The following is a 26702-nucleotide window of genomic DNA, read 5'->3' as shown; positions in this document are numbered from 1 at the left end:
TCATTAAGATAACACTTTTTGAGCTCATGCTATGTGTCAGATGCTAAGCTAAATATTTTTCCATGGATTATCTTATTCAACCACTTCAATAATCCAATAAGTGGTCCTGTTTTACTGCTGGGTAATCTGAAGCTCACGGTTACATATATGTTAAATTTCAGAGCCAGGAGACAAACTCCTCAGTCTATCTGCCTCATTTGTTCTGACTAATTTAGTCTTTTTCCTTGCCATACAAAATGAATCATGGCTGTAAGTCTGCCAACCACCATTTCTTTCTTTTCTTTCTTCCTCTTTGGATTGATCTATTGATTTTTAAGTAAAGTTAAATTTTTAAGTAAAAAGTTCTAGTTGGGAGGAAGATACAGGCACGTTTCTCTGTAGTGGACTGAGAACACAATGACTTTGAGTTTACCTTTTCTCAATATGTTGTCCATATGGACAGTTTGCCCCCTTGAACAAATAAATGTTTACTAGACATGAAGCCAAATAATGCTCTCATTTGGGCTTAATGAAAATTTCATTGAAGACTGTGAGTCTGTGTATGTTATCCATATTGCAATTTGACTTCAAGATATAGATCTAACTAGTGTTCATTAAGTACCCATCACATGCTTGCTCCCTCACATATATAGTCCAGTTATTCTTCAAATCAAATGACTGTACAGATAAAGTTAGTTAATGTATTGTTTCAGAATCTATTTATTCTGGCTAAATGAGTGCAGAAACTAGGATGTTTGTCCAAAAACTGTAGGTTTAATTAGAGAAATGCTTTAATTTAGTGTATAAACGCTAGTTTTTGTATTTTTCACATAAATTCTGCTAACTTTTTTTTGAACATATATATGATATATAAATATATATACACATACATACATACGTTGTTTGTTTGTTTGTTTTAGTAAAAGGAGCACCTCGAAACCTAAAAGTGACAGATGAGACTACTGATAGCTTTAAAATTACCTGGTCTCAAGCTCCAGGAAGAGTTTTAAGGTATCGAATTATATATAGACCAGTTACTGGTGGAGAAAGCAAAGAAGTTACCACTCCAGCCAACCAAAGGAGGAGAACGCTGGAGAACCTGACTCCAGACACAAAGTATGAAGTATCTGTAATTCCTGAATATTTCTCAGGACCTGGCACCCCACTGACTGGAAATGCAGCTACTGAAGAAGGTAGAGGAAATATATTGATTATATGGTAACAACCAAGATCTTAAACTGAGGGGAAAGTTTGGGTAACTCTTCAGATAACACAAGTCATGAGACATTTTGTCTCAATTATCTGAGTGTATTAGGCCATACTTCTTTGAAATTGAAGTTATTCAAATTTTTTATTTACTCATGACATCATTTGTTTCAGGAGAACTTGAATTCTATGATATGGTCTTAATATTCATTGAAAATGATATTATTAAATATTTTAATTAAAAATTGAAGCATGACTAAGGATTAAAAATCAAACTGCTTGGCACCATGAAAACAGATCATATTTTACTTCTTTGGGAAGATTTTTAAACATTAATTTGTTTTTATTTACTGTGGCAGTTAGACTTCTGGGATCAATTCTGACATTTGTTTTAAATAATTAGTGTTTAATATATATTTCATTGAGGGAAAAAGGCATATATAATCTTTATTTTATGTCTTATCTGTGTAGTTTTTAATAATAATAAAATGCTAAGAACATATTAGCAAAAACAAGCAGTTATTGTGCACCTATTTGCAGTAGACTCTGCAAAGATTTTTTTTGCATATTATCTCATTAAATTCCTGTATAGACTATGAAGTTACTGTTATTGTCCCAGTTTTAGGAGGAAATGAGGCCAAGGGAATTAAATAATAGCTCTGAGTCATGTGGTTCATAAGTCATGAATCTGAGTTTGTGTTCTTCACTGCTATTTGTCAGATGCCCCCAAGGAATATCTACTACAGTATAGTGTGGCCTCTGTGTCACTCCCTCTCCTCTACTTCATTGCTCCCCTCCCTCCCTGTGCAATTTAGCTCATTAGCCTTTTCTAAGGTGACCCCTTCTCCTTCTGTGTCCTTTCTTCCTCCTTTCTCTTCCTTTGGGAAGTCACTGTTTCATTTTTTCTTTTACTTGCTGGGAATCTGGGATTCTTTGTGCTGGTCACCATGAAACAACCCAGGAACTCTTCATCTTTCTGTTTTCTGGAGTAAAACTGGCTGGGTGCTATGTTCCCAGTTGGTAACTGAGTACCCTGAGATTCTTCAGAGATGATGTGGCCAATCTACCTGCAGCCACGAGATGCTAGACATCATAGTTGAGAAGGGATAGGTGGCCCTCTCAACTATACCCAAGCTGTACCCAAGTTTCTGTCTCAACCTATTTCTTCTCTTTTCCCCTTAGGACAAGATCATTTTAATCACATTTATTCTATCAGCATTATTTCCTGGATATTACCTTTAGATATTTATAGCCTTATACCAACAAAGTGTTTGTCCTGAGACATCTTGGAGGAGTTAAAGTCTCCTCCATTGTAATACTAATCAACATGGGTGCATTTTATAAAGTTTTTTCCCTCTTTCAGGGAAAATTTAAGAAAAATATTTTATACAAAATATTCTAACATGAGAATTACACAGATTAACATGAAAGATTTTAATCTGTCTAAATTCAGAAAATGAATGGTATGTCTTTGGCTTTGTTTCTACTAACACAGAGGTCCAGATTTAGAAATGCTTAAACTTTGTTGACTGGTTAACAGTTTAAATGACTAGCCTCATTTAGGATATAAAGTAACCAAGTGTTTTTCAAGTCAGTTTATTAAATAATGGATTTTAATGTTGTTATTGTCATTTTTAATGAAGTTAGAGGGAATCCAAGAGACTTAAGAGTTTCTGATGCTACAACATCAACTATGAAGTTATCTTGGAGTGGAGCACCTGGAAAAGTCAAACATTATCTCGTCACATACACCCCAGTGGCAGGAGGGGAGACTCAAGAGGTCACTGTGAGAGGAGATACAACCAATACCATGCTGAGAAGATTAAAGCAGGGGACACAATATGCCTTATCTGTGACAGCTTTGTATGCATCTGGGGCTGGAGATGCCCTTTTTGGAGAAGGAACAACACTGGAAGGTAATCACTGTCATATTTTAATGAAAATTGTTGAACTTGTTTGTGATTCTGCATTTAGGTAGCTTAACTCTTTTTCAAAGAATGAAATCTGGAAATGTGTAATCTTTATTCTTAAAAGGAATTTATAATTGAAAATGAATAATCATAAAATTGCCTGTTATTCAGAGATATAGAAGGTAAGAAACTGAAAAAAAAAATTTAACTTGATTAGGAAAAAGTATCTTTGGGGAGCAGTCTGTATAGTAAGGCCATGAAAATGTGTTTATAGTGCCTTGGGTTGGTTAATGGAGTTTAAAGGTGCAACATTCAGGGAGGGAAGGAGCCTTGGGAAATATCTATAGGTGAAGAGTATTTGAATTGCTAAAGGTCAATGTCAACCAGGGCCTGATAGGAGCCATTTTCTCTTTCGGTCTTGTGGTCTTCTCTTTTACTATGCACAAAAGCACTCATAGTAGCTTGAGAAATATGAGAACCCACGTTTTTGTTTGTTTTCTAAGTAACTTCTAAATTTCAATCCCATGTTAGAATTTCAGAGTTAATGCAATACTTAGTAAGCACAACCAGCAAGACTGTCTTCTTGTTTTTTTACATGAATTGTCAGAGTGCTTCATATTTTTTAGGTTCTTTTGAGATATAATGGCAGCTTAGGTTTAACTCACCACAAATAAGTAAGTAGTGCATGGTAGAGAAAACATAAATTCAAGTTAACCACAAAGAGAATGATTGCAATGCAAAGAAAAAGTGTTATCACTAGATGATTACAATGATGCTGATTAGTAGTGTAGGCTAACAAGCTTTCCTTCTTTTTATCATCACATTTTATATTACTTATTTAAATCATTATTGGGAGAAAATGAATCTGAAATACCTTTTGTGATGTAAAAATTCATAGGAAATTAGACAAATACCCATCAAATTTGACAAATTCAGGAGCTTGGAGGATTGTAAATTGGAACTGGCAGGGACAAACCTATAATAAGTAATTCTGATGCTTAAAGACCTAGTCAAGAATTAAAAACAAATAAACAAAAATTTTTCAAATAAAAATAACCATGATTGAAAGTTTAATCCCATTAGTCCCCAAAAATCTGTTCTTAGAAAAGGATTTAAATACAAGATTACATACCAGTGTGTGAAATCCTGATAACCAGAAGATTGGCTGAACTACTTAGCTGAGCAACCTTAATAAGCTTTTTACCCCTCTGAACCTCAGTTTTCCAGCTATAAAAGGGGATGATCATCCTCCCTCCTTCTTCACAGAATTACAAATTGCTATATGTATATAAAATTCATCAAGAGGAAATACCTTACTAACTTTAGAACTGATATTTAAAAATACAGTGCTAGTATTGATTGGCTTCACGAAAACTTTCAAAATGAGAGGCAGAAATAAAGATTGCCTTAACTACAGAGGCATAAACATAGCAATAAAAGCATGTGAACTCTGCATCTGGAGCAACATCCAGAATTTTGGAGAAACTTGCCCTTCTCTTTTGACCTTTTGCAGATTTCTTTTTCATATGCGTTTTATAAGTTTTTAGCCTAGATGTTCATAGGATTTTTTTCAAAGGATAAACTTTTGGACTTTTATTTTATTTTTTTAAAGAATAAGTGTGGATTATTTACATTTGTAAAAAAATTATTTCATGGAGCTTTGTAATGTTTTGAACCACCAATAAAAAAAATTATTTCATGGTCCTGGACATAACTTAATAGTTTTTCTTTTGGTTGTACCTTTTAATCTTCTTATATTCATCTGTACCACTTTCTTTTAAAAGTATAGTCACATTCAAAAATTTCTTAATTCTAAAAATTAAGGTATTTTCTTCAAGAATGAAGATGGGGATATAGCTCATTTGGTAGAGTGCTTGCCTTTTATGCACAAGTCCCTTGGTTCGAACCCCAGCACCACCAAACAAAAAAAAAAAAAAACCCTGAAAATCTTATATAATAAAATTCTCTTTAAAAATTTTACAGCAAACACATTCTATTAGTCTGTAGTTTTTTGGGGGGCTAGATGTATAGTTAATTGTTTATGAATTTTTAACTTTGAACCAGTGGTATAGATAGTCTAGTCTAGCAACTTGTATTCATGTTTGAGTGCATATATGCACACGTATACTAGGTATTTGATCAGAAATTGTCTCTATGGGATATACACAGGAAACAAAATAAAAATTAAGCACTACAGTTTCTCATTTCCTGAGATGGAGGAAAGCTAGATGATTTTCAAGTTTGCTTAAAAATATAGTTAATTTGTTACTCAATTGTAATAATAAAAATTATTTTTCATTTACACTAGAGCTCCTTACTGCAATGAAAGATTACCCAAAAAAAGTTGCTAGCCTGATTTTATGAACATATTTGTCCCATTGCATTATGTGTGGTAAACTTGACAAATATGTGAAAGCATAGTTGTGACTAAATTAAAATAATAGAAGACTTTTGCCCCTGGTTATTCCATTTCATTTTATTATATTAACTCAGCCAAATCCACATACCATATACAGGAATAGGATATGATGGTAAATGCAGGGAGTGGAAAGCCCAGAAACAGAGCCAGGCAACTGCTTTTGAGGGCTGCTGTTTTTCTAATCTGTTTTTCTCCTGGAAGAGGAGGTGGTAAGAGCAGACCTTGAAGGAATGTTTCTTCTATCCAGAGGCATGGAGGCAACCATAAGAGCTTTCCCTAGGTTGAAAATTGTACAAATTACCTCAAGTGCATTGTGGCTTTCAATTCAAAAAGCAAGAATGAATTTTTTAAAAAATATTTACTATAACCTACAACCCTCCCTAACTTGAATCTGTTTCCTAGTACTTTCTCCTTCCTTCCTTCCTCTTTCCTTCCTTCCTTCTTTCCTTCCTTTCTTTTTTAAAAATGCAGCTGAAGATCAGAAAATTCCCCTGTCTCTGGAAGAGAGATTTATTAGCATTGGCATTGGGGAAGTTCATGGTTGGCTCTAGTATTGTATGCAATAGAATCACAAAGGCAGAGTTTATTACTATTTCAGATTCAACTTCAGAGGAATTTGAGCACAAACCATTAGTTTTGATTTACATTTTTTTTTAACTGGGGTGGTTGTTAAAATAGGTAGGCTTAACGTAATTTCTAAAACATGATTATACATGTAGATGCACGTTAAATATTAATAGAAACCTTTGTAGTTACTGTTAATACTTAAGAGGGATTATAAACCTCTTTTATAAACCTCTAAATGAATAGTGTTCATTTTTATTCAGAGATTTACCACAAATGAATGAAAATATCAGTTCGGAAATAATATGGCTCTTTTAAAAAATTTCTGAGTGTTGTTTTTTGGGCTATGGAAAATATGACTTTTCAGAATTTTCTTTGTTTCAGTTGCTGTAGCAACTTGCCGATGCCCTAGACATGAATGGCTTCCTACAGACCAAACCAAACTCAGTTGACGTCTTGTTGCAATGAGGTTTTTAGCATATCACAAGAATTCTGCATGATGTTGAGTAATATGAGGCTTCATCAAGACCAACTAACAAAGCCTCTATGTTTCCCGAGCTTTACTGCTGTCTCATAATTTGAAAAATCATACATTTAGGGCCTAACAACTTTAATGTTGCCAAGGAACTTTAGCACAATCACAGGACAGTCATTCACAGTTCCTTTTCTGTGAATTAATTGTTGATCCGAGAAAAATCTAAATCAAACAGGAAGATAATTTTTTTTTTGCTTATGTAGGCTCTGAAGTTGAATAACCATTTAATTTTTACCATTGTTTTTAAGAACTTATTACTTGAAGTGACTGAGTTAACTTATTGACAGTGAACTTTGTCCTTTGGAATGGTGGTTCTAGTTCATTGGTTGTAAATCAAGTGTATTTCCACATGAATGTTATCCAGAGGCAGGTCTTCTGCATTCTGCTGTGGAAAGTTGGATGGCTTTTGAGCTGAGCTCTAACGGAAAAGACAAATTGATTTAGAAGAGAGTTTACATTACATTTTCAATTTAACTTCTATTTTTGAAAGTGGTATGTGAAACTTAGTGAAAGCTTGCTGGAACAATCTATAAGATGAAATATAGTTTCATTTTGTAATGATTAATTTTTCAGTTATCATTGTTGGCTAATTTATATTATAATTACATTTGAGTTGGATGATAACTTACTTTTCAGAAAGCAAATGGAAAGGGCTAAAGAAATATATGAAAGTTCCTTAAATGAAGTATTAATCTTTGGCATAGTATATGGAAACAAAAGTGTGCAAATCAACCCCTTGTGGATATGCAGATCATGAGAAATGCACCTGTCTGAATTACTTCCCATAGCAGCAGCAGTCATGAGAACAATGCTTTTGAATATATGTGTGAATGTGTTTTATAATCAGGACAGAAATGCTGCGTGCCAAAATTTCAAAGCCTGATAGAATTTAATACCTTTAGCTAATACCATCATATGAATGAATTGTTATTCACGGTCCTTATGCTGATACATACACTAGTGTATGGGAAAACTATTGACATGGAATCAAAGGAATAGAAAAGATGCATACCATCATTATAGAAGATGACTTATTTAAAATAATTGCCAGAAATTCTATTATGATATAAACATAATGAAGAAAACACAGCATGTAATCCAGAACAGAAGTCAGTAAACATCAGGAAGCTAAATGTTATTGAAAAAAATGTCATTTGGGTAAAAAAAAAGAAAATATCCTAAATCAACCCCTACATCATAAAACATACATTTGAGGGCTGGAATTGTGGCTCAGTGGTAGAGCACTTGCCTCCTAGCATGTGTGAAGCACTGGGTTCGATTCTCAGCACAACAACAAAAAAATAAAATAAAGATATTGTGTTCATCTAGCAAACAAACAAACAAAAAAACACGTACATTTGAGGGAGTGAGGGAGCCTCTGCTAGAGCAGAAGTGGGTCTAGGCTCAGGGAAAGGTAGTGGGAAAGGGGCAGAAAGTCTGCTGGACTTGGCTTCTGCCACTGCCCTTGCGACTGTGCCTTGCCCTCTTGAGAACCAATAATCTTTCTTAGAGACAGGGTAGGGACTGGAATTTTAATTTGACTTCTTTTCCTGTCTCCTTTCTCTAAGGTAAAAAGGAACTCTTTCTCAAACTCAGTCTGATCAAACTAAACCAAAAGGAGCCAAATAATCTCTTTCTGTGGTTATTGATGTGTGGAGTTCCTTAGATTGAGAACAAAAGCTACAACATATTGGCAGAGGGGAAAAGGGAGGGGTGAACTTCCTCTGTATTTTATGGGATAGAAAGGATGTGATGAGGAGCTAAATAACTTCTCCATTATCCAATGACTTATCCATTATCTGGTCATTTGTGAACCATCAAGCTATCCTACAGAGCATCACCAGGACCAACATTTGGAACAGTTTTGTTTTTCACCCTTTGTGAAAAGGTAGCCCTGTTTCTACACTTTTTTTTTTTTTTCTACAGGGCTTCCTTTGAAAGTGTGAAGGTTCTTTCCCACACTGACCAACCATACATTCCAAGTGAATGCTTCTCTAGGCCTCAGAGAGAAGCAGCAGAAAGAAAAGGAGGGGGAAAATTAGAGATGGGGAAAGAATAAAGAACTATAGATGAATTAGAACTACGGGGCAGATTTTAAAGATTTCTAGAAAGCATCAGCATTTAGGCCTGGATGTTCTGATTTAATGGATAAAGGCAGGATGGAGCCTTTGGCTCTCCAGGCAGTTCTGTGTATTTGATCATGTACAGTTCAGTTATTTTGCTACTGAGTATCCAGGGCCTCAGGTACTGACATGGTCTGCTGGTGGCCCACTCAGCTGGTTGTACACCTAGCCCCAAGACCAACTTGGTCACTTGCCAACCTGCATCCTGCCAATTGTGCCACAGAGTGCTTAAAATTTCTCCTCCTCCTCCTCCTCCTCCTCCTCCTCCTCCTCCTCCTCCTCCTCCTTCCTCCTCCTCCTCCTCCTCCTCCTCCTCCTCCTCCTCCTCCTCCTCTTCCTCCTCCTCCTCCTTCTTCTTCTTCTGTTGGTAATCTAATGTTTGGCCAAGCCAAAATCCCATTTTTAAAAACTTGAAGGTTTGTAGATCTGATAAAACTTAAGTGTCATGAATTTATAACTTCTTCCATGTTTGTGGGTGTAAGGCAACAATACTCAAGATATCTTGCTTTTTTGGAGAAAAAAATTAATGTCTGAGAATAGGATAAGCTTATGTTTAGGAATATTCTTATCAAGCTGACTGATTGACATAAGAAACCCATGTGAAGGAGTTGTCTTTTCAATCCTGGCTATTGAATAGAAATACCTTTTACCTTTCTTTGAAGTCTGTGTTTCTTTGTAACTAATATGAATTGGTAATGCTCTTCCCTACAAATAATGCCTTTGTACAGGACAGGCAAAAACTATGACTTTATAGAGGATTTTTTTTTCTGTGATTGAGAACCTACTCATGTTCATTAAAATGAATGTTGTCATGACATTCATGAGAACTCAGAAATGATTTTTTAGTTGTTTTTTCATTTGCATCTTAAAAAGTGCTCTTGAAGATTTCATCTTCAGGACATTGATAAACCTGGAAAAGGTCTTTATTGCAATTTTATTAATATTTTGCTCTAGTTTTATATGTCTTGAGAGTGTTAAAATAGTTGGTTAAAATGCATGGGGAGACATGTCTAGTGATATGAGATCCTTTTGTTTTAAGCTCAGAAATGTCTTTGTGAATATATTTTTGCTTCAGCCATAATTCTCTTCCTATTATTATTATTTTTTTCTCACGGTGAAATCATTAACTTGTATTTGTGTTTGTGAGATGTCTGTTGTCATGGAAACAAACAATGTCACAAATTCAGTGATGTAGAAAGCAGGGAGAAAAACAGTCTGAGAAGCATAACCTTTAAGAAAAGTAGAAGCTAAAGTTATTGTTTGTGAATTATCCCAGTATTAATTTGGAATAGAATTCCCACATTCTAACTTTGTCTTATATTTTTTGGAATGTCATTAATACAGTATTTAGCTTATTTAAACTCAGAATCACTTTCAAGAATGGTCATTCTATAGCAGCTATTTCTGACCACAACTTGGGAAATGTTGAAAGAGGCACATTTAGAAAACTGGCATATATGAAACAAAAGGAAAAAAGTTTTGCACATTTGAAGCTTAGAGACTAGTTTTTGGGATATCAATGATCAGTATAAATAACAGACAAATAAAAACCTCAATAACTGAACCAAACAAAACAAATTAAACAAACTACTTAAAATTGCACTTTTATCTTCCTGTAGGTAGAGAAGATATAAAGATGTGTAGCCATTTAAGTAGCAAACACAATGAAAAAGACTTTCAAATGAGAATTAGCCTTGTGTACTTGGGGGAGAAAGTCAGTATGTTCTTGAAAATAAGTATTCTTGCAGCAAAATATGCAACTAATTTCCTTCCAGAGATGAGATGTCCTGTCAGCAGTTAAAGTTATTTATAATAGAATTTTCCACTTAGGCTTGACTGGTAGGCTGTTCAACTCGTTTTATTTCTTTTTTCCCTTCCAATTTAATGATATATTATAGGTTTTTGTCTATTGATGTTTCTTTATTGTTCATTGTTATCTTTACTTTTTTGTGTGTTGAAATTTATTTAATTATAAATAGCTTTAAGATATTCACTTTTACTCTTTGAGCCAAATAAATTAATAGCTTCCATAATTCTTATAATAGCATTGTATATAATTGGCATGAGTATACAACAATTACTGGCAAAGTGTATGCTGAAGAAGCAGATAGTTTCATAATTATGTCACACTGTGGCACAAGCCTTAGTAAAGGTAGCCAATATAAAGTAATCTGTATATTTATCTTACATTTAAACTATGGAGAGCGAGAGTTTTATTGGAAGACATCTGTGCCTCCCATTAAATTGAGGTTTCCATATTTTTCCATTTTTTTTTCATGAAAGAGCCAGAATTTAGTAGCAGACGTTTTTGATCAGCTAGAACAAGTGGTGTATTTTATTTTGATGACTATTCACTTTTAAGTTTTCTAGAAGAATTATTCATTTTTTAGCTTTATTAGGGTTAAGCTATGATGAAAGTTAGTTCTACTTTTTTAACTGTATGAGCAAACAAAAATTTTTCCAGAACATGATTGTTGGAATTTAGGTTTGCAAATGATATGAGATTGATGCAGTTATTGTTAATCATACATTGAAACTGAGCTTATTTAAATTAGATCTGGGAGGAAAAGATCATGAAAGTAAATGAAGATCTTTGTGAACAATGGGCTATGTCAACAGGCAGACTGAAATGTGACAGAATTTTGGGATTTAGATGCTTTGTTTTTCCTTTAAAAAATTTAAGACACCTATTCCTTCAGATTTGGGTGATAACCTTTTCCTAGAAGGTCTTGCAATCAGACTGGGCATGAGGGGTAAGGCTGATAAATAGGAATCAAGTATAATTCTCAAGTTTTATTCAATCAATCCTACTCCACTGACAGAAGGGAAAAAAAATTCAGAAAGGAGAAATAGCAATTTTTTAGACAAGTTGAGTTTGTGTTCAGCAAGTTAGGATGTCTCCCAGGATGAATGAATGTTCAAATATTTAGTAGTTATTTAAAAAAATGATTTCCCTTTAATTTCTATCGTAGAACGTGGTTCACCTCAAGACTTAGTTATTAAGGACATCACTGATACATCAGTTGGTGCTTATTGGACGTCTGCTCCAGGAATGGTTCGAGGATACAGGGTCTCATGGAAATCTCTTTATGATGATGTTGAGGCTGGAGAGAAAAATCTTCCTGGAGATGCAATTCATACTGTAATAGAAAATCTGCAGCCAGAGACCAAATACAAAATTTCCGTTTTTGCAACTTACAGTAGTGGAGAAGGAGAACCTTTGACTGGAGACGCCACAACTGAATGTAGGTAACATCACAGGTGTGTTTGGGAGTGTATTAGTGCTACCTAATAGCTATCAGCCCAAAGGACATGTAGTTTATCCACTTGATTTTTTTTGTTCATATGCTAAACAAGGACTTAACAATTACAATATTTAAAGAATGCAATTTAAATTCAGATTAATTAATACATGAAAAAATATGTCAGCCTAACATGGTGGTGCTTGTCTGTAATTCCAGTGACTCAGGAGGTTGAGGCAAAAGGATTGCAACTTCAAGGTCAGCCTCAGCAATTTAAGAGAGACCCTGTCTTAAAATAAAAAAACAAAAAGGGCTAGGGGTGAAGTTCCGTGGTAGAGCATTCCGGATTCAATTTCCCATACTGCAAAAAGAAGGAAAAAAGTCATATTTTGAAATACCAAATCCCTTTCAACTACCTTCATTTAACTTCCCTCCCCCCATCTCTTATCAACTAGATAGGACCCCCAACCAGGAAAAAGATCAGGACCCCTGGAGACAGAATTCAGTCACATTTATAGTTGCATTATCTGACTAACTTTACTTAACCTTTGAATCTTGATTTCTTAATGTGTAGAATGCAGATAATAAATCTTGTCTCTTAGAGTTTTCATGAGGATAAAATGAAATAACAATGTACAAAGCATCAAGTAGAGTGACTAGTTATTTAGTAATAATTTATAAATGATTACTGACTATCAACATAATGATTTTCATATAATAAGACCAATCCTAGATTCTTTGCTTTATTCCTGTTATATTTGATAAAGTTAAAATCAAAATCTCACTCAATATTATAGTGACTCTGCCTCATTAGTATTCTTTTTGGTGAACAATTATGAATAATCTATCATCATTTATCATCACATGGCTGGTGCAGGATGTGTCAAAATTTCTTAATTCTCTTTCCTAAAGTTATTTTTTTTTGATAATGAATGATGTGCCAGAGTCGGTTAGTAGTTTTTATGAGTGTACCTCTTTGGTAGGGGTTGTTAGGAATGAGGGAGGTCCTGTATGTGTGGGTCAGGGAAGGATACATGGGGAATCTCTGTACTTTCTTTTCAGTTTTGCTAGAAAACTAAAACTGTTATAAAAAAATGTATATTTAACCCCCCCCCCCAAAAAAAAAAACCACACACACACACACACACAAATTCATTTGTTAAGCATGGGTACGTCTAAGCTTTTGTAGGGAAAAAAACTTTATTCCTTTTGTTTTGGGAGGATTTTAGAAAAAGAGGAAAGAAATGGATCATCTTTGCATTTTCTTCTGTTAGAAAGAAGTAGAAGAATTTTGGTGATCTTTCTGGCAAAGAGAAAGAGGGAAGTGCCATGAGGATTTTCGGTTAAGTCCCATATCCTGATTTGAAATTGTCCTTTAACAAAAATCTTTTGGTCTGAGTTGTCTGAGAAATTCATTTTCTTTTTACCACTGACAAGCTCAGTTGGATATGTTTAAATTTAAATTTGTCTAAATTAACCAGCTTTCAAAAAAACCAAAAAACAAAAAACCAAAAAATCCCTGTATGAAATTTAAATTTGTGTGAAGGCATATTGCTCAGATATTCACATGATTAGTTTCTATGGTACTAAATGAAATTTTGTGTCTGGAATAGATTGGCTGATGTAGTTTAAGAAACTCTATTTCTTTGTTGTAAGAGAAGCCATATTGCAAACTCAGGTCAGATAATGACACATAGAGCTAACCTTATTTATAGGAGTAAAGATAAAATTCATATAGTTGAGAAATTATTAAAGTAGTGCATTTAGAGGATTTTCTTTCCAAAAAATTCTCCATTATATCTTTTTCTAAAAGTATCCGAGCCTTCAGATAATTAGGTTTGAAAATCTTCATAAGGAATGTGATTTAGCCAAAAGCAAGTATGTTAGCAGAAGCTGTAAATAAACTTTTGTTTCTTAGAAGATGAGCAACTGAGAACTTTTTAGTATTTTTTTGGCTCTTTGATTTTAAGGCTGGTGAACAGAGAAGTCTCTTTTGAACTAGAAGCAGACTTGGAAGGAAGGAAACATTGATTTCTCAGAGTATTCAAAACTGCTTAAATGTCTAAGTAAATAGAAGACATGAAGCTTTTTGGCTCTACTGCTGTTTGGTTGTTGTGTGTTGCTTTGTCTTTGGGGAAAGGAAAGCCACAAAGCCACAAAGTCCTTTCAGACATGTAAGGGGTGGCATTTAGGTGACTGATGAATCCTAACGTATGGGGGTAGCTCAAGAGTCACCAGATTATGCTTTAAGAGTTTCATAGGCGCTCTCAAGGGATGTCTCAGAAATGTCTGTAGGATCAGGATCGCCTGAAACTTACAAGAGTATGGTGTGCAATCTGTTGATACCATGGAAACCATATATTGACACTCGCAAGCTGACAGAGGGCAAACTCTCTGTTGTTCCTCTTCATGGCAGTGGGATCAACAGTCTCTTCCTTCCTTTATAGAGACACTAATTCCATTAAATTAGGGCCTCACTTATACAACCTCATTTAATCCTAGTTATCTCCTCAAAGGCCCTGTCTGCAAAACACTAGCACATATACACATTGGACTTTTGGGGGAGATGTAATCTTTCCATCCATAACATGGGCCATAGTTTTTTCTTCTTGGAATGCTCAATAATTTTTATTTGAAGCCAGACATTGTGAATTTTACCTTTTTGGGTGTTATATATTTTTATATTCTTATAAATATTCTTAAGCTTTTTTCCTGGAATATAGTTAAGTTCCTTGAAAAATAGTTTGATCTTTCTGAAGTTTACTTTTGAGCTCTGTTTTAGTTTAGGGCTAATTTTGCTCCATTATGGAAGTAATAATCTCCCAAGTATTCTACATGATGTCTCCAGAGTTATATGGTTTTCTCTTTGGCTAGTGGGAATCATTTCTGGCCCTGTGTGAGCTCCAGAAATAGTTCCCTCTATTTCTTTTGGGTGTTTCTTTCCCTGGTTTTGGATGGTTTCCTCACACTAGATCCCTGATTAACACTGAATTGAAGACTTGGGAACCTTTTGGATGTTTTGGGGACATTTTTGGTGGTGTGATTTCTTTATAGTATTTTGTTTTGCAAATTCTGCTTTGGACTCCTTGGACACTCAACATCATACTGTCAGTCAAGGGAGACCACCAGTGTCCATCTGGATCCCACCTTCTTATATTAGGGCTAGAATCTGGGTCATTCATAGGGTCTACTCTCATTTCTTCCTTCTTGCTTAGGGAATCACTGTTCAGTGCTTTCTGATACCCATTGTCTAAAAACTATTTTTAAAAGGAGTTTTTAGTTGTTTAATAGGTTCCCCCCCCATTTGAATATAAAATTTCTCTTAAAATCAGAAAGATTCTTTGCTTATTTTGTTTTCTTCAATAAATTAATTTCTTTCAATAAAATGCCTATGACTTCTTGAATATGAAGGTTATTAAATCTGAATTAAATGATCATGCTTATGAACTCTACTTATGAATAAGAAAAGGGATTTCATAGCTGGGTGTACACACACCTAAATTCCAGGAACTTAGGAGACCGAGGCAAAAGTATTCCGAGTTCAAGAACAGCCTCAGCAACTTAACATGACATTGTCTCAAAATAAAAATAAAAATAACAGAGGATGTAGCTCAGTGGTAAAGTAGTCCTAGGCTCAATCCCTTATAACCACAACCCCGAAAACCCCCAAAATACAAAAGGATGTTGTTGGCTATTGGTGTGTATTTAGGGATCTGTTTCTGATAAAGTAATTAACAATTATAAAATATTAATAAAAGATAACTTAATAAGTAATATTGTCTATAGATTGTACTAATAATAACATATAGTGCTTTCTAAATATTAAATATACACTAATTTATCTTTAGAGCCCTCAAGGTATTTTTATGTGTTAAAGTTTCCTGTTCTCTTGTGTCATAGTTTTACCTGCACATGGCAATCACAAGAATAATGTTAACCATACTAATTCTGTCTAGTCATTTGTAGACAGCAACTTCTTCTGAAATGGCCTGAGTAAAATTTCTAACCCTGCATTCAGAGCTTTTAGTATTCCCCATGGCATTGTGATTAGAGGAATTCCTTACAGATGAAAATATAATAAAAAGTCTAAAACTTCATTTCCGGAAATGGATGTTTTCTTTACTGAAGTCTCCAGGATGCAAATAGGAAATCCCTGAAATACGAACTTCCATTTTTTTAGTATTAGCTGGATAAAGAGAAAACATCTTACTGATATCTTGCTGAGATTAAGGTTCACACGCCATCATAAATTTATGAGATTACAAGGCTGAGTAAGAGAACAGTGTACATATTTAAGAAACCACAGATAGTTTCTTTTTGCATAATCAAGGAACTGTTCACACACACACACACACACACACACACACACACACACTCTTATAGTATATATATTAATTTTCCTTTTATTTCACAGTATCCCAAGATTCCAAAACCTTGAAAGTGAATGAGGAAACAGAAAATACAATGAGAGTTACGTGGAAACCTGCACCAGAAAAGGTTGTCAACTACCGTGTTGTATACCGACCCCAAGGGGGAGGGCGACAGATGGTTGCTAAAGTGCCCGCCACTGTCACTTCTACAGTGCTGAAACGGCTTCAACCCCAGACCACATATGATATCACAGTTCTCCCGGTCTACAAGACAGGAGAAGGAAAGCTTAGGCAAGGATCAGGAACAACAGGTACAAAATAATAATGCTTTTATTGGAGGGGAAAGTATATGTAACATTTTAAAAGAAGACTTTAATATGTCTACTTCATTTGTAAAAGTTTGAAATTGAATCTGTAATAAATTCGACTCTAATTATTACTTGGAATACCCAATTAGCATATTGTTACCAATCCCCTGGTAAAGTAATTCTACCTATTAATGTTCTAATGCTAAACCAATCTGAATTGTAAGGATTGTTTATACTCTTGGGTAGTGCTCTGTTATCAGGACTTTTGTTGCACATGTTATATAGGGTCACAACAGTTAACGCTTCTTATAAATATGCATTTTTGTGGGCACTAACAGAAAATGTCAAAAGGCCAGTCTTATGGATATTATTTTAAAAATCCTTTTTTATCATTACAGCTTCCCGATTTAAGTCACCCAGAAATCTCAAAACATCTGACCCAACTATGTCAAGTTTCCGAGTGACTTGGGAGCCTGCCCCTGGGGAGGTGAAGGGTTATAAAGTCACATTCCACCCTACGGGGGATGACAGAAAACTAGGGGAGTTAGTCGTTGGACCATATGACAACACAGTCGTTTTGGAGGAACTTAGGTAGGAACTAATTATATTTGTGTTAAGAGATTGAATCAACTTGTGTTAAAAGATTGAATCAACCTATGTAAATCAATAGACCCTATGTCAATAATCACTCATATGTCTCTTTGTTAGCAGAGTATTTAAAAATCAACTAAATCTGCTTTCTTGTGCTTCATGATACTGGAGTTGAGGTTAGTCAGACGCTAGCAACAGAATTTTGGCCTGAGCAAAATATACATAATATTTTAATGATTTTGTTTTTAAGTGATCAGGAATGACATTTTTTTTTTCAATAGCACCCTGTTTTAACAAAACGTACATATTATACCATTTCACCAAAATTGTAGTCATTTTACTAAAATTATAGCCATGTAGAAATGTGGGGGTTCCTTCTGGAAGGGCCTGGGTGACTCATGGTGAGATCCCAAGTGTGGGTCCTCCTCCAGTGTGACACACTAGAGCCAGAAGGCAGGACTCTCTCTGTGCTTGGTGCCAGCTGGCAGGAGAATCCTGGGCTCACTGAAGGTCAAATTTTAGGCTGTGCAGTAGAAAACAAGGAAGTTTGAGTTTGAACAGCACCCTTCATTTATTACAGTAAAAAGAATGGGCTACTGTGCATTGCCTCTTGGAAAGTTTGTTTAACTGTTCATTCAGCAATATTGAAAATTATGTAAATGCTTGTTATTGACTTTTACTAGTATAGGAGGGGTAAAATTTATGAAGCACACTATTTGCCAGGCTTTGTGCTAGGTGCTTTATGCTACCCTGCAAGACACAACATTTCAATCATATTCTTAAAGCCCATTGCTTAGAAACAGCAGAGTAGAGATCCTGATCCTTTTCTGACATGCTGAGCAGCATCGTAGGGACTCTCCCTCTGGTAGAAGGGCAAGGCTGAAATGGTGCTCTGAATCCCCGAAATTCTCTGGAGTCCTAGGTGGCTAGTTTTTCTTGATACCTCACAGGGTAAACAAACGAGAATGAAACTCTTTTTCTTTTGTGAAAATGCTGTACTTTGTAAGTTACTCTGAGTAGAAGTTTATTAGTCAAAATAAATGTCTTTAAGAAAGCAAAATAATGCCTTGAACCAATGGTCCATACAGACTATTCACTTTGTCATTTCAGGGCAGGTACCACCTATAAGGTAAATGTTTTTGGAATGTTTGATGGAGGAGAAAGTTCACCTCTTGTTGGACAAGAAATGACAACTCTTTCTGACACAACTGTAATGCCAATTTTATCCTCTGGTAAGACATTGAGCTATATTCCCCTAGGAAAATTTAGCATTATGAAACTATTTCAAATGTGAACTATTAGATTATTATACAATGAGAAGTAACTAACATTATTTTTTTTTCACTAAAATTTATTTAAATAATTTGCATGCTTCCTTTTTGATGTTGGAAAAAATGCTTCAAGACATCCAGTCAAGCATACTTTAAATTATTTTTTTAGGTTTCTTTTTAAACATTGTGTTAGTGACATTATACTGCATTAGTTAAAGATTAACAGATAATAATAACAACTGTAGATAACATCTATACTTTTCTAACATTTTTCTTCTTTTAAGTGACTAAGATGCAATTTTATTTTGTTAAAGTAATTATATATCTTTACTTAAATGATATATTTGGGCTGGGCAAGCAGAGTTAGGTTAGAAACAAGGGTGGACAACCATGACTTGGGAAGCAAACTGGTAACATAAACCCCTTTAGATGTTCTGCCCCTGCTCAATTATGCCTTGATGTAAATAGAGATAGTTTTTAACATTCTTAGAGGAGGTGAAGTGGTAGGTAGAGTTATTCAAATTTTTTTTATCATTTATTAAAAAACGGTAGTTATAAGCAGAGCAGGAACAGGTTTGCAAAGTCTTAAGTGCTTAGAATAGTATTTGGAAGTCTTTAGTCCTGTATATAATACATGAATGGCACATTGTACTTTGTAGTGTGATGAGCATTACTTAATTTTTTTCAATGCCTTTTTTCATAATGTCAAGATCAGATGTTAACAATAGAAGAAACTGGAAAATTCATAGCTGTTAACACATGCTCTTAGAAAAGAGAACACTTGAAATCTTGGATGTGCATAAAATAAATAAACGTATGAAATCTTATTGTTTTGCATTAATGTTTTATTGTTTCTCTTATGATGATATTAACTGACTTATATTTTTATTTTGTAGCTTTTACACTGAGGATATTGGGATTATTTTCTCTTTCCAAAGCACCCTAGCTTTGTATCAGTGTTTGTGCTTGTCTCTACAGCTCTCAATTTGTATATTTGTGTACTTTTCTAAATTGCCTTCCTTCTTTCTTGATTCTTTAAATGTGCAAACTTTACCATTTGTATTGATCTGATTTTTATATATGGTAGATGATAAAGTTAAATAATTAATAACTAAATAATAGTGTATCAGGTTTTTAAAATATATATTTACTTTATAAAGGTGTAATTTTAAGAGTCATGTATCTGGCCTTCATAATATATGTAATAGTTACCTGGGAGTTTAATTATTTTAAAAGATACCTTTGGCTCACTAAAACCATTTCTGGTTAACACATTTAATCAGTCCATCTCAAACTTACCTGTGAACTGCTATTAAATATTACAAAAGAATGGAATACCTTATCTTTAGATCACATTACAATTTTATTGAAATTGTAAATGCTGTATTGTTAGACAGCTATTCATTCTCATTTATTTCAGCTCTTGAGTGTGTGAGCCTTTCAAATTTATAATGGTGATCTAATTCAGGTCTTCAGGTTTTATATCTAAGGACAGGAAATATAGTCAAAGATGAAGGAAAGATTTGCAACTGAAATAATCTTTGAAGGAATTGATTCTGGAGAATGTTATTTAAGGCTAATAAGTCATACTTGCATATTTATAGAGTCTTACACTCTAAATCATTCAGTTGAGCTGCAGTATCACAACAGGCACAACACCCAGTTGGTGGCAGAGGCGTGGCTAGGGAGAAATCCTGCCCACAATTTGCTTCTCACTATCTAATCTAATGATTGCTGTGTCAGGGATGGAGTGTCTCACCCGAGCTGAAGCAGACATTGTGTTGCTTGTGGATGGATCATGGAGCATCGGCAGGGCAAATTTTAGAACTGTGAGGAGCTTCATTTCTCGTATTGTGGAAGTCTTTGAGATTGGCCCCAAAAGAGTACAAATTGGTAGGTTCTGACAATGCTGATGACATTTAGACATTTTCATGGTGTTCTTTTATATGCCCTAACGTCAATGGTATTATTTTAGCTCTTGCTCAGTACAGCGGAGACCCTAGAACAGAGTGGCAATTAAATGCTCACAGAGATAAGAAGAGTTTGTTGGAAGCTGTGGCAAACTTACCATACAAAGGAGGCAATACTCTCACAGGTGGGTGAAGATGCCCTGATACTCTTTCAAAAGTTCATGCTTTGGTTCAACATGTGGATGAGAAGTGATGTGACTGATTCTCTTTTAAAAATCCCACTAGGCATGGCTTTGAATTTCATTCGCCAGCAGAGCTTCAGGACCCAAGCTGGCATGAGGCCTCGTGCTCGCAAAATTGGTGTTCTCATTACTGATGGAAAATCACAAGATGATGTGGAGGCACCTTCCAAGAAGCTCAAGGATGAAGGCGTGGAGCTGTTTGCCATTGGTAAGTGCTAGAGTGAGCATCGATGTCCATGGGGTTGCAAAAGTGCTGAGGACATTTGAGAAAAACAAACAAACATATATTCTCTATCACATAATTCATCAAAATGATGTGCCAGAAAGTGAGTTCACATTTCTTCTTTTCTCTTTGTAATGAGAAACAACTACATGGCTTTTCAGAAGGAAAATAATGGATTAAGAGAAAAAAATGTAGTATATTAATAGGATTCAGGAAAATTCCTGTTTGATTTTTCACAGAACTATATTTATCTTTGAAATCCATTATTTTGCTTTCCAGAAAAAACATCAAAAAGACACTTTTTGGTGGGAAATTAGTGCTAGAAGCATTTAGAAAAAGGCAGTTTAGAATACTTTTCAGATGATATTATTTTTATTTATTTCTATTTTATAACTACCAATAAGAAATCATTCTATCTTTTTATACCCAGACACACACACACACACACATATTTTGTTTTTTAAAAATCTCTTTTTATTTTTTGGTTTTCTAGGTGTCATTTCAGTCTTGAAGAAAATAATAATATATTCTAGTTAATAAATTATTAACCTTCATAGTTGGCCTAATTGTCATTGATTTAAAAAGTTCTAAAATATTTGCTTAATTTATTTGATTTTTTTCTAAGAAGTGCTTTTAATTTATCTATCTATCTATCTATCTATCTATCTATCTATCTATCTATATGTTTTAAGGTATTAAAAATGCTGATGAAGTTGAGCTGAAGATGATTGCAACTGACCCCGATGATATCCATGCATACAATGTGGCAGATTTTGAGTCCCTCTCCAAGATTGTGGATGACCTCACCATCAACCTTTGTAACAGTGTAAAAGGGCCAGGTAAGTTTAGCCCAGGGCTTCTCATCTTCAGTCCTGTTGATATTTCTTTCTAGGATGGAGAGAGGGTGGTTTTATGCATTGTAAGATGTTTACCAGAATTGCTGGCCTTTGCCTATTGGAAGCCAGAGGCATTCCTTGAGTTAAGATAATTAGGAATATCTTTATGTTTATGTATGGTAAGCACCCAAATTGAAGGCTTTCAGAAAATTAATGATAAAAATTATGGTGGTCCTTAATATATGAGAAAAACTTCTTTTAAATAAATTTAGATTATGATAAAAACTTCTTCCTTAATTTAGTCTGATTTTTAAAATTTGTTCTAATTAATTGTACATGACAGTAGAATGCATTCTGACACATCATACATAAATGGAATATAACTTCTCATTCTTCAGGTTGTATATGTAGGATCACACTGGTCATGTAGTCATATAGGCACAGAGGATATTAATGTCTGATTTATTTATCCTTTTTATCCCCAATTTACTCTGGTTTTGAGAAAATTGCAATGAATATAACAAATAATGTATGGTAGAAGTGATTCAGAGGCTTTGAGTACTGAGGGTGCATTTTTTTTTAATGTTTCTTCTTGATTTTCTCCAAACTTTTGTAGATTTTCTCTATTGTCAAATGTCTGCTGGGGGTGGGTGTGGGGAATTGTTCCCAGTTGAAAATCACTTTTTTTAGCCCCTGATTTTTTTTTTGTGATTGTTTCTTGGAAAGGCACCAAACTAGAAAAGGGCTTTTAACTTTTCCAAGGATGTACTTTTTGCATATATGCTTCCACCTCCAGCAAAATACTCAGGGAGAGAGAAAGAGGAGTCAGGGTGAGGGGTGGGGAGAGGTGAAGAGACCTGCTTCCTTTTTTGTGACTATCTCTTCTCTAGTAACTCTAGTTAAGTATTGTTATGTTGCCATTAGATGGCTGTTTATAAACTTTGTTGTCTAAAATTGGTACCTTTTTTGATTCCCTAATTCAAGTAGAATGGGAAGAGGGGTCTTATATCTGATTTTTTTTTGCCTCAGCTATAGATGGTTATGCTTGTAACACCAGAATATAAAAGGAAATTACTAATCTTAGGATTTGGACTTTTAGAAATTACATAATTTCTTTTTACCAGTGAGATCAAGTTAAAGTGCTTGGTCAGGATAAAATGGTTAAATACGTTTTTAGGGGTCTTTGAGAGATATGGATAAAAAATTAAAATTTAGAAATGAAACTCTAGAACTGGATTTGTAATAACAGAGGATGGTGCAGAATGACTATTATCTGTATAAAAACATAGGTCAAAACATGGTAAACACCACAATGGTTGTTCTTTTTGAAAACCAACAATAAAAATTATGGTTCTTATTTTATGAGAAATTTCCTTTTATGTATATGTAGATTATTGTAAAAACTGTCCTTTAACTTATTCTGGTTTTGGAAAGGTTGGAATGAGTTTAACAAATAATGTGGTAAAAATGGTTCATGTGCTTTGGATACTGGGACTACTTTTTTTTTTTTTTTTCAAATGTTCCTTCTCGAGTTTCTCTCTCCAAACTTTTGCAGATTTTCTCTTTTGGATTTTGAACAACAGACTGACCTTTTCCCTGGAGAAATAGACCAGCTGGGCAGCCAGAATTTGTAGGCTCCTGGCTCTGGATTAACTGAGAGAGTTGTAGTTTTATTCAATTGAAGAGAACTTTGAGTGGGGATGAAAACATCTTTTATCTGTTTTCCTTTATTATTTTTTTTATCAACTAATAGTTGCATTCATTCTAGTTTCCCAGACAGTAAAACTGCTTGATAATTTTGAAAGCTTGACTATGACCCAAGTACAATAAAGGTTAAGATACTAAGAATGGAAATGCTCTCCCTAGTTTTGGCTTACAAAAATTGAGAGTTTATATGAAAATGATTTGCCATGCTCAGAGAGGCATTGAACTAATTCTTCTCCCTTTAAATTATTATTTGCATTGAGCTTGATACTTCTATTTTCTTTCTTCTTCTTTTTTTTCTTTTTGAAGTATTAGGGATCAAATATTGGTCTGAGCTATCCCCCAGTCCCATACTTTTGTTTTCATTAACATTTATTTTAGATATTATTATATAATTTTATTTCACCTGTATCTACATGTGGGAGCAAAATCACAGGCAGGTGGGTTCAGTGGCACATGCCTGTAATCCCAGCAGCTTGGGAGGCTGATGCAGGAGGATTGCGAGTTCAAAGCCAGCCTCAGCAAAAGCAAGGCTCTAAGCAACTCAGTAAGACCTTGTCTTTAAATAAAACAAAAAACAAAAAACAAACAAACAAAAAAAGACCTGGGGATGTGGCTCAGTGGTCAAGTGCCCCTGAGTTCAATCCCTGGAACCTAAAAAAAAAAAAAAAATTCACAGGCAGTAGAATGTTCCTCAATGGTTATTTTTTTTTGTTGTTGTTTGTTTGTTTTTTAAGTGCTTCATACTAGACAAGCACTCTATTGCTGAGCTACATCAAAGCCCTGTTCCCAAATTTTAAAACCACATTTATTCTTATGGAACATAACTTTTAGCTAAAGAGATAAGACATGAAAAAAAACTACATACACACATATAAACACTACAAAGTGATAATGAGGGCAGAGAACTCTGGCGGTGTTAATGGTGATAGAGACAATGGAGGAGCTAAATTGTCAGGACCCAAATTCTTTCTTATTATCAATTATATGTATAAGGGTAAAGATGGAAGGAAATATTCGAGGATGATGCAGAAGTTTGGGTCTAGGTGATTTTAACTGGTGGTGTCTTAAGAAGAGGATGAAGTTTAAGGAACTACCCATTTAGAGTGGTCTTATGGGCAGTGGGCCTCTGTATTTACTTATTATTTACTTAATATGTGAAAGGAAGTGTGTAAAAGCTTAAAAAAAAAGAGAGATTAATAGTGTTTCAATTAAACTTCATCACCTTGCTGCAATAATGAAAAAGCACATGCACTTTATTTCCACTTGTAGGTGACTTGGAAGCTCCTTCCAACCTAGTGATTTCCGAGCGAACTCATCGTTCCTTTAGGGTGAGCTGGACGCCCCCATCTGACAGTGTGGATAGATATAAAGTGGAATACTACCCTGTTTCTGGAGGGAAACGTCAAGAAGTGAGTAAACAACACCTAATTCCACTCTTTTCTCATATTGAGATTGGGTCCTCATTAGTGCTCTGGGAAAACTACTGGGTATGGGGCAAGAGGGCTGTAGAGAGGGCAAGAACTGAGTTGGGAATGGTGCTTTCTGTTCTTGACGAGGCATACGCTTCCATTTGAGCTTAATGAAAGGGAAAGGCCTTTGATTAAATTATTATGGTTTCTAAGAATTGTAGAATATCAATATGATTTTTAAATTTAAAATAATTTTAGGATGCCAATTTGTGAGTTTGTATTAGAATCATGGAGTTGATAAGGAACATTTAACATAATTACAAATGGAGCCACCGTATGATCCAGCTATACCACTCCTTGGTATTTATCCGAAAGAATTAGAACACAATAGAGATACAGACATGCCTATGTTTATAGCAGCACAGTTCATAATAGCCAAGTGTCTGTCAACAGATGAATGGCTAAAGAAAATGTGATATATACACATATACAGAGTGCAATTTTATTGTCATAAAAAAGAACTAAATTATGCCATTTTCAATAAAATGGGTGGAACTAGCTGAATAAGCTAGACCCAGAAAGACAAGTATCATATATTTTCTCTCATATGTGGAAGCTAGAGAGAACAAAGGAAATATAAGGGATTCCATAAAGCTAGAAATCAGAACAATAAGATAAAGGAAGAGGATGGGGGAGGGGTAAAGAGAGGTACTGTCAATGAAATTGATCAAATTATGTTATGTGCATGTATGAATATGGTACAGGAAACCTGTTGTTCTGTACAACTAATATTCACCAATAAAAAAGGATAAACCATAAAATTATAATTTAAGAATTTAGTTTTACTCACTTATTTTATAAATAAGGAAGTAATACCTGGGAGAATAATTGATGTTAATTGTCCAAGATTTCATTGTAACCCAATTGTTTCCATAAATGGGAGACAATGGCCCCATTGAAATATAATTTTCAAGCTCATGGCAGTTAACTACAGTAGAAAAGAGGAAACTGGTTTAAACATATGTTGTTGCTATTATTTTTTATTGACCTGCCCAGTTTTATGTGAGTCGACTGGAAACTAGCACGGTACTGAAAGATCTGAAGCCTGAGACTGAGTATGTGGTCAATGTGTATTCTGTGGTAGAAGATGAATATAGCGAACCTCTGAAGGGCACAGAAAAAACCCGTAAGTCAGATTTTAAAAAATCCCAAACACACATTTTCTCATTGTCTTGTTTTCCAAGATAAAGTAGTCATGGTCTATGTGAGATTTTTGCTAGCCTTTGAAATCATTTCTTTATTCAGTATTCATTGAACAAATATTTACGGAACGCATCATCATGCAGGTGCTCAAAAAACAGTGGTTTTTCTACTCTTACTGGCTGTTCATGCCATCACAGGATCCCACTGGTGGGAGGTGGCCATGGCCATAATAATATACAAGGAAAATCCTTTTAATATTGTCATACATTTCAGGGACTTCCTGATTACAAGAAAATCTCTTAAAATGAAAATATACCTTTCAGGGGGGTAATACTTCCAACTTGTTACATAGTAACTATTTATTGAGGAACTAAGCTCTTCAGGGTCAAGATACTAAAAAGTGCCATGGAGAGAGTACAGCGTAGGTGAGGAAGAGTTACTGTGCAGAGATGACCTATTTTACCTCTGCTGATTGCCAGACCTCCCTGCTGGTAACAAGGTCTGCCTGTTTTGTCTGGCCTCTGTACTTTGCTGGAAAAACTGTAAAGGCTTTGACTTTGAGTGAAGCTTTTGGGGGAGGTATTTCTTGCTCCTATTCCTGGTAGAGTTCCCAAGGCCATATGAAGTTACTCTTTCCTTGGTTAGATATTAGGA

General features: G+C 34.7%; 1 protein-coding gene across 4 annotated transcripts in view; it reads left to right on the top strand.

Moving 5' to 3' along the window:
- Positions 1-26702, top strand: part of COL12A1 (collagen type XII alpha 1 chain) — a 118153-nt gene that overhangs the window by 23965 nt on the left and 67486 nt on the right. For 3 of the 4 annotated variants that reach the window (XM_081294898.1, XM_081294897.1, XM_081294899.1), the window contains exons 12-23: positions 900-1172; positions 2829-3101; positions 11709-11981; positions 16393-16659; positions 17055-17247; positions 18358-18479; positions 20262-20411; positions 20494-20613; positions 20714-20878; positions 21586-21732; positions 24706-24845; positions 25902-26031. In XM_081294898.1, the coding sequence (XP_081151024.1) occupies positions 900-1172; positions 2829-3101; positions 11709-11981; positions 16393-16659; positions 17055-17247; positions 18358-18479; positions 20262-20411; positions 20494-20613; positions 20714-20878; positions 21586-21732; positions 24706-24845; positions 25902-26031 (2253 nt within the window). The remainder of the gene's footprint in view (positions 1-899; positions 1173-2828; positions 3102-11708; positions 11982-16392; positions 16660-17054; positions 17248-18357; positions 18480-20261; positions 20412-20493; positions 20614-20713; positions 20879-21585; positions 21733-24705; positions 24846-25901; positions 26032-26702) is intronic. The other variant, XM_081294900.1, reaches the window with a different exon arrangement.

Source organism: Spermophilus citellus (assembly GCF_964194105.1).
Source record: "Spermophilus citellus genome assembly, chromosome: 5".
Taxonomy (NCBI): Eukaryota; Metazoa; Chordata; class Mammalia; order Rodentia; family Sciuridae; genus Spermophilus; species Spermophilus citellus.
This window is presented reverse-complemented; position numbering and strand designations above follow the sequence as displayed.